At 32.9% G+C, this 8,804-nt stretch overlaps 1 protein-coding gene across 2 annotated transcripts in view; it reads right to left on the reverse strand.

Annotated features, from left to right (window-relative positions):
- The window catches only part of LOC106457277, a 47,976-nt gene that overhangs the window by 31,800 nt on the left and 7,372 nt on the right, over positions 1–8,804 (reverse strand). For both annotated transcript variants that reach the window (XM_022383140.1, XM_022383139.1), the window contains exons 2-5: positions 8,435–8,502; positions 6,876–6,924; positions 4,821–4,875; positions 2,258–4,360 (exon numbers count right to left, since the gene is read on the reverse strand). In XM_022383140.1, the coding sequence (XP_022238848.1) occupies positions 2,258–4,360; positions 4,821–4,875; positions 6,876–6,913 (2,196 nt within the window). In that variant the 5' untranslated portion in view covers positions 6,914–6,924; positions 8,435–8,502. The remainder of the gene's footprint in view (positions 1–2,257; positions 4,361–4,820; positions 4,876–6,875; positions 6,925–8,434; positions 8,503–8,804) is intronic.

Here is an 8,804-nt window from a genome sequence, read left to right on the forward strand (position 1 = left end):
GCATGTAGATAGTTTAGTACTTTACTATAATATGTATGCCAATTTAAGTCTACTTCCCCATGCAGTGTTAACAAAAGAATGATGATTTGTTGACTTTTCATTGGATGTTTTTGGATTTTTATATGAACAGCCATACAATTGTTTAAGCTATATTTCATACAAAATTGCTTCCAGATTTAATCTCATAGCACCTATTTTTTACAAAATTTGTAAGGGACATGCCCCCAAACCCCCACACCATTAGCATGTTTTGCATGCTGATTGTGCTTCACATAGTATGTGTTGGTTTTTGATCTCACAAATTAGAACCCCCTCTTCTAAAATTCTGCGTACAGGCTTGATGTCATGTGTATTACGTCAAGAGCTGAAACCTTTATTCCACAATTCTAATTTCATAATAACTTGGTGTAGTTTATGGGTGGAGTATTCAAATTCAAATAAAACATTCCACAATTATTTTTTATATACAGATAAAACTTTGTGCATGTATAATATATATATATATATACTCAATGATGATCAATTATTATATCTATAATAAGAATAAATGTTTCACCAGAAGTAACCACTGTCTCACAATTTCACTACATGACTTAAAAGATGAGAAAAAATTGAGACTATAAAATCTGGCCAATGAATTTGGCAATTAAAGCAGTAATTATAATAAAATACTGATGCTTCTAGTTCATATGGAACCCTTAGGACGTTACTTTAGCAAAAATTACAATGCAAAAATAACCTTTGTTTTTTCTAATGTTTTGTTACATCTAAGCCCAAATTATGTTATTCTACCATATCAGACTTTGAAGGTAGTGTATCAAACAACCAGATCCATTCAACTAATTCTATGTATAACTGCCCTGCAAATTTCAGAATAAAGGAAAAAAAACACAATAAAAACTCATTTTATCAGTAATTATGCTTCTACAAACACAAAGAAAATATAAGCCTCAAATCTAAAAAAAACATAAGTATATAAGAAATTAAAAATAACATTACAACAACAAAAAAAAAACGAGTATGTAGGTTCTTTAAATAAGTATTGATGGTTTTGTCAACTTTTCCACTGACAAGTTTTACAGTGATTTGTAGGATTTGATGTAAAGTCCTTCAGATGAAATTCTTAAAATTGTTTGCATTTCACTACTATATGAAGATCTAATGTCTCTCTTTAGTTTGCTCACCAAGCAGTACTAAAAAGATGTGATTAGTTGAAACTAAAGTCTACTCCAGAAAGAGTAGTGAATCAAATGATGTATGAAACTATATGTCATTTCACATATTCCTTCTTTTATCAGCTGAACTGGTTAAGTTTTTGTGAGGAAAAGAAAATTCATAAAACAATAGTATAGCAATTACTAGCTTGTGATTACCTATAGTTCAGAGTTACGGTTGAACTGAAAATTATAATAGTCTTAAGTTTATTGATTGACATCAATAAGGCTTACACTGTAATTGTCTCAGGTGGTCCTTAATAGGATATTGATACAGAAAGATAAAAAGCAAGTGCCTAGTAAACACAGCAAAACAGTGCCAAGTGTTGGAAGGCAAAAAAAAAAAAGGAAACCCCAAAATATGAAAATTTCAAGCATTCAGTTTGCATCTTCAGCATTCCAGTTTATTTTGAGGAGTTAAATACTCATTACGTAAAAAGCTTATCTGAAGTGCTGCTTCCACGTATTAATTCCACAAGCTTCTTGTTGTTTTTGTTATCCAGTAACTGTATGATTGGTTCATCATGAACCTTGTAATACCTAACAGAGATGTTCTTTTTGCTTCAATCACATAAGATATCACACTTTTAAATTTCCAAAACAAATACAAAATTAGTTTGAATTCCTAAAATTTCTCAGTGATGCCATTAGTTGTAAGAGCCCTGAAAACAATGATGTGAGAAAAAATCTATAAGGTTACCAAAGAAGCAAGTAAAGCAACTTAAATGTTCTTTGATAGATTGTTTAAGCAGAGTATTCATGATGAGTGTACTGGAATGGATGGCAAATGCCTATTATAAACAAAAGTGTAGAGTACCATGTTTCAAAAGCCTTTTGTCTTCAGGTCAGTGTGTGTAAGCTGTTACAAGTCTTCTATAGTATCCCGTACACTTGTGTTTTTTTTTACAACAGGCAGTTGCCATCCATTCCAGTATACTCAACTTAAATGTTATTTAAGGTGATATAAATTTTATAAATATTTAATCTACTATATTTAATAACAAAACAATTAATTCTAGACTATAAACAGAAATTTCCTTTACCTGTGAGTTAACTGTAGAAGAAAAAATACTGTGAGAGGCTGAAACTTGAGTCAAAGCTGTACAAGAAGGTAAAGATATCACAGTACGAGCATCACTTTTGGCCTCAGATTCATCATGGGTGGTGGATTCTGCTGGAGAAGATGGTGGGGTGGAATCCAGAATCCCGTGTTCCTTCAGCAGCTCTGCAAGATTGACACTAGGAACTTTGGCAGGCTTTGAGGACTCTGAAGATGTGTCTGGTGTTAGGCTCATACCCTGTTGATTCTGAAGAGGAGGACTTTGGGACACTTGAACAAAAGTCTGAGGCTCTGATTTGTGTGAAAAGGATTGAAGAGGTGAATTCATCCCACTGACTACTTGTTGGCTCTGAATATCATGTATCTGTGGTTGTTGTGATGGGACAAGAGAATGTGACAAAGGATGTTGTACTGGTAAATTGGGCATAACACCTTGCCCAGGTGCAAGAACACTTGGAACGGAGACTGTACCACCTATTGCAGCTTGGAGTTGTGGCAATGTAATGGTTTGTCCAGGTGCTAAAGCCACAGTGATTGGTCCTTGTGGTGTTTGAATTTGCTGAAGCTGAATACATTGCTGAGGACCCATGACACGCGGAGCCAGAATAATGTTAGGCCTCGTGTTTAGAACTGTGTGTGGATGAGCTGAAGACTGTACTATTGAATTAGTTGGGATTCCAGTGCCCCCAAGGGTGAGGCCTTGAGATGGAAGGCCTTGCTGTGTTATAGTATTTGGAATGAATAAAGTTTGCTGTCCTGTAAGTGGACTTTTACCTTGGTCCAGAAGGTGCTGAGGTGGTTGACCAGGATTCTGGAGAGCTGCTACTAGTGCAGAATTATTGGCAGCCATAACATTGGCAGAGTGATTAGAAACTGTGAGAGAACCAGGATGTTGTGGTCGAAGAGCTAACTGAACACCAGCCAGGCTTCCCAGATTTCCTTGAATCAATATAGGATTTTGTCCTGGAAGGCCTGGGATGATCTGATTAAGTACAATTGTTCCCTGAGGACCAGCTATCACTCCAGGCTGGCTTTGTCCCAGAACCAATGGAGACCCACTCACTGGAGCATTTAGGCCAATACCCACAGACCCCTGACTTGGTTGCACTGAAGGAGACCCACTGCCACCACTTGATTTTATGAGGGGAGCAGAAAACTGGTTAGAAGAAGAAACAGGAGGCTTTGGTAAGATTTGTTGAGGCTTTGGTTGAATGGGACGACCAGAGCTATGAGTAGAGCGTGGCATACCTACTGCATTTTGTTGAGGTGTAAGAATTTGAACCACAGGTTGTTTGGGTACTTGCACTTGTGCAGTTTGTGCCTTGACGGGATTTTGTTTCTGACTGACTGAAGATGAAGTTACTTGATTAACAGCACCAGTTGTCTGCTGTTTAACTGGAAGTCCTGTCCCACGGGCTGAAGTTGATGCACTGGGTACTGGAGACCATGAGGATACAGGAGAAGGAGCAAGGGGTGGTTTAGGAGAACGTATCTGTTGAATTGGAGATGGAGGAGGCAGACTATTAACTGAAGGAGGGCCTTGACCTGGAGATTTCACATTATAAGGAGACGGAGCAGCAATCTGCGGTGCTGGTGCTGATGAGGGTCGATGGTGCTGGGACTGTCCTGAAGAGGGAATGTGATGAATAGTGGCACCACCAGGAGAAGGTATGTGATGAATGGTTGCACCAGATGCTGAGAAGGTAGGATGAACAGTCAAGCCTGCTTGAGATTGTAGGTACTGGAAAGTTGTGACAACTGGTGAGGATGAGACTCGTAAGGATGCTGCATCTGCTAAAGCAAAACCTTGCTGCATACCTGGATCAGCAGAAAGTCGCAGAATTGTATTAGTTGAAGAGGAAGCTTGAATTCCACCTATCATGGGATTTCCCATCCCTAAAGAATTGGGCATTGATGTAACTACAGCACCATGAAAGCTGTACCCCATGGACTCTAAGGACGGCTTCAGGCCAACAGCAGGAAAAAGGCCCTGCTTTTGTACAACTTCAGGGGCCTTTACATGCTCTTGACCAGATAGCTGAGATGTGGATATCATTGACTTTGATACTTTTCCATCTTCTTGAGTCTGAAAAACATTTAATACCGTAAAATCAAATAACTGTAATACTTCTAACTCTAACTACAAAACATATCACGTATCTGAAAACATATGAATAAAGAAAAGTAAATATGTTTAAATAAAATAGGAGAGCCTTATGAACAAGTCAATGAATGAACAAAAATACAAGTATATATAAATTATCTATTATTTTTAAAAATACAGAAGCACAAAACTAGTTAATGGAACAAGGTTTCAGTTTTGTAATTACTCAAATGCTAATTTCAGAATTTTACTATAAAACAAGTATTCCTACATTTATAAGTGAATGTTTCCCACTAATCTTAAATCATAATTCTTTCTATGTTTCCTTTTTAGTATAACTGGATTTATAAATATAAAAAATCCCAAATCTGATGTACAAAGGCAAGACAATTTTATATTTTTTAATAATTGGAAAACTGTAAAAGATGAAAAAAACACTCACTTTTCCCAAATTTTGTGTTTCACCTTCAAGAAAAGATTGAAGAAGGAGTGGATCACTGAAATAAGAGAGAAAATGTTTGTACAAGTTAATTAAGGTTATTTGACAAAGTAATGATAAAAACATATAACAGACAGTCACAAGATTGCAACAGTTACTAATTGTTTGCAAAAACCTATATCACAATAATTTTTTGATTTTCTACATTATTTATAATCTATTTGATCACAGAACTGATAAATTATGTGCAGTAAAATCCCTACTTTTAAAAGATAGATTTTTAAAAATTTGTTAAAAGTAAACTCATGTAATGTTTTTGACCACTTCAAAATCATAAAAACTAACAACTTGACAACATCTCAAATTATCAAATTGTTTATTTGTGGCATTAGTTGTACACCTAACATAGTATAGTAATACAGTTTTTAGAAAAAACAGCTATACTAATCATACTTATATATGTATAATACCCAGTTTTACTGTCGTTTAAATTTTCATACTTCTAAAAGATTCAAAGATGGATACGTAAACCATCAAAATAAATATAATATTTATGTTTTTTTTAGCATAATTAAATTTAAGAATTAAAACTGTCATTTTTTTGTAATAACACCACCAATGCTTATTCATCTTCTAAACCTATCAAACACAAGGTAATGATAAATTACTTACAGTAATCTAAATTGATTTAGATGTGTGAATAATATTATGGTATTACAACTAATTCATTATTTGATATCATACAGTGGACTAACTGTTTGATGATTATATTACAGATTTCTTTTCACCAAAGGTAAAACAGAGGGTTATTATATGGTGAGTTAAAAAGGACTCAAAAACTCCTTAAGTATTACATACATCACCATTATAAAAGGCCTAATTGTATTTCTTTGAATTGCTGACCCAAGCTGTGCTGATGAGCCTTGAATAGGTGAAACTAAAGTTTGCAGGAGAGGGTGAGGCAAATCAAAGAATGCATTAAGCCTCTATGTCATAGATTATATTTTCTATTTTAACTTTGGTTGGTGAAAATATATCTGTAATATAATCATCACAACATAACTTTTTTACAATATCTTCCACATATTATAACTGAATACAAAAGGCCTAAATCTAAGTGAAAATAAAAACATATATACATACAAAAACAATTAAAGGTATGGTTGGCATGTATCGATAACAGAATTAAATTTAATCTTTAAGAATTAAAACTGTTATTTTCTTGTAATAACACCACCAATGCTTTTTCATCTTCTAAGCCTATCATACATAAGGTCATGATAAATTATTAGAAGCTTATGACAATTTTCTTCATGATTTTTCCCTAATAAGAGATAACCCAACTAATCTTGCTTCTTAAACACTGTATTTTTTAGGTCAGTAATAAAAACTGGCTGACTGGTCTTTAAATATTGACTTATAAGTGTGATTTATTTTTTAGTATATTAATGTATTAATTATTTATCAATTTTAAACTATGTTATGCAAATCAAGTATTTTACTGACTTGCCTTTCATCTCCCAAGTGTTTTTTTTATCAATGTTGTAAATTTCTTGAGGTTGTATTCTCCCCTATAATTATTTTAGAGAAGTTGTTTAAACTGAAGTATAGATTGACTGAAGATGTTTTTGCTCACATTTCTCTTAATCAGTTGAATCAGTTAAGCCTAGACAAATATCAATTGTTTGCAAGTTTAAGCATTTTATAGCACTAGTGACTGCTTACTCTCAAATCTTCCAATTAACAAACAATAATTATTCACAAAGCATCAAATTACATTTATAAATATGGCTTCTATAAATGCAACTGTCATATCTAGAAAAAGCAAAATATGTAAATGGCTATTATTTTTCTTCATTTAATCAAATCAAGTAAAATGTTTCTACTTTATTAACCCTATTTTCTAAGGGATGGAAACCACTATGTTAAATATCAAAGGCGCCCTGTAAATCTGTTTCATTCTTAAAAAACAAAGCAGCACTGTAGCCCATTGCATATGCTAGTAACAAGTGTATTTTTATAAGATGGTCCATTTTTAATGAATAAACAAGAATGTACCTGATTACATCAAGCAGAGATGGGCCTCCATCATCCATTGCCGAGCTGCCTGAAATACAAGTAGAGAACTTAACAATGGACTCACCTATATAAGTTATGTCCCTAAAAAATCAAAATATTAATGATTACTTTATTCTATCTCACAGCCTTAGGCAAGTTAGATTTTGCCAAATTTTAATTTCAGCTTTTGGTGATACTCCATGCTGCAGTATTTTTAATGTTGCATTAACTTTAAAAGGTGGAAATGGTGCTGAACGGCAAAGCTATGGAGCAGTTAACGTGTGACCTGATTACCTGAACCAGACTTTATTTTGGAAGGTGTAAAGACTGTACAAAGCAGTTAAGTTTTTACAAGTTAACAACAGAATCTATTTGTTTCATGTTATTTTGCCATGATGGAAAATAATTCAGCAAGAGTTCTGAATTCAGTTCTCAATTTGCAATTGTCAGTGTTTCTTTATGTTAAAGAAATTCAATATAAACCATGAAAAATTAAAGAATGTTTCATTAGTATGGTACTATATAGTATACAAAGATTACTATGTTTGTATTTCATAGTATATTTTGCATTTCCTTATAAGTTCACTGAAAATTAAAAACTTCAGACTATGAAATTATTAGTAATACTTCTAATTCATATTACTTTCCAATATTCTTTCGTAATATTGCTTTTTTGTCTTAGCAAGAGTCAAGGATTACTAGTTATTTTTATACTCAACAGCGTTCACCTGAATTTAAAATGCATCTAAAAAATTAAGTTAATGAACATCTAAATGAATACTAATTAAGTTGTAAAACTTTTCTAAAAGTATTATGATATTCCTAATGTTATATTCTAACTCTTAAAAAATTAATACCTGAATATATAAATACAACAACCTAGGAACTATGAGATACTTCAATGTTACTGAAGTGCAACCATTAATAGTTTTCATTAAAAATACAGTACTAACCCTAAAAAAACTAACAATCCTTCAAAAGTGCTGTACAACTATTACTCCTGTAGAATATGTAACCATTTCTATTTTAGTTGCCTACACTATAAGTCATATCTCAAACAGAAACAAACCTTTAGCAGTGCTGTCTAGAAGTAACAGTTACTGTTACATTCAACATAAGCTTCGTACAACTTCATGTACATAAAATGATGAAAGATGATAGGTCAAATCACCAGTACTGTCAAAAACACTGGTAACATTTAAAATGCTACATAGATACAAACATAAAATTTAAGGACAACAAGGGACCTTTTGATTGATCTAGCTCATCCCATCCACCAAACTAAATTAAACAAAATAAAATCAGAGCTAGCCCTTATCATTAAAATATTTATTGAGTGTTTCCTTAAACACCCTAAATTTACTGCATTCACCACGTCTGAAGGCAACACATTCCAAAGGCCAACTACCTTGTTATAAAAACAAAACTGTCTGAGCAGTAGATGACCCCTACCCTGCTAAAATTCATATATATGTAAAGCCAATTTCAGGAGGCTTTGTAAACATAGTAACTAAAGAAAAGGCCAAAAAAATTAATTCTTTGTAAAAACAGTACATCACCTGTTGATCATCTCTCTGACCAAATCGAACTTATTTACTGCATAATGATCATTTTCTTTATATTCTTTCTGAAATAAAACAATAAAATATAATACAATAAGATATATATATATATATACACACATTCAAACATATATACATATATATAACACTGTATATGAACTTTTCAATTAGTATGCATTACATGTCCAGTATTTTACATTATTTCATTGTAATAATGGACATAACCATGAAACAAATCATTATATTTATTTGTTTCTCAATATTTTTTTTCAAATACATTTTAATGACTTTCTTATTACAACAGAAAATCCTAATATCTACTTAGTCATTTCACCCAATGACCCTTCAGGGGTTTAACAGCAAAATT

Source organism: Limulus polyphemus, unplaced genomic scaffold (genome assembly GCF_000517525.1).
Source record: "Limulus polyphemus unplaced genomic scaffold, Limulus_polyphemus-2.1.2 Scaffold310, whole genome shotgun sequence".
Taxonomy (NCBI): Eukaryota; Metazoa; Arthropoda; class Merostomata; order Xiphosura; family Limulidae; genus Limulus; species Limulus polyphemus.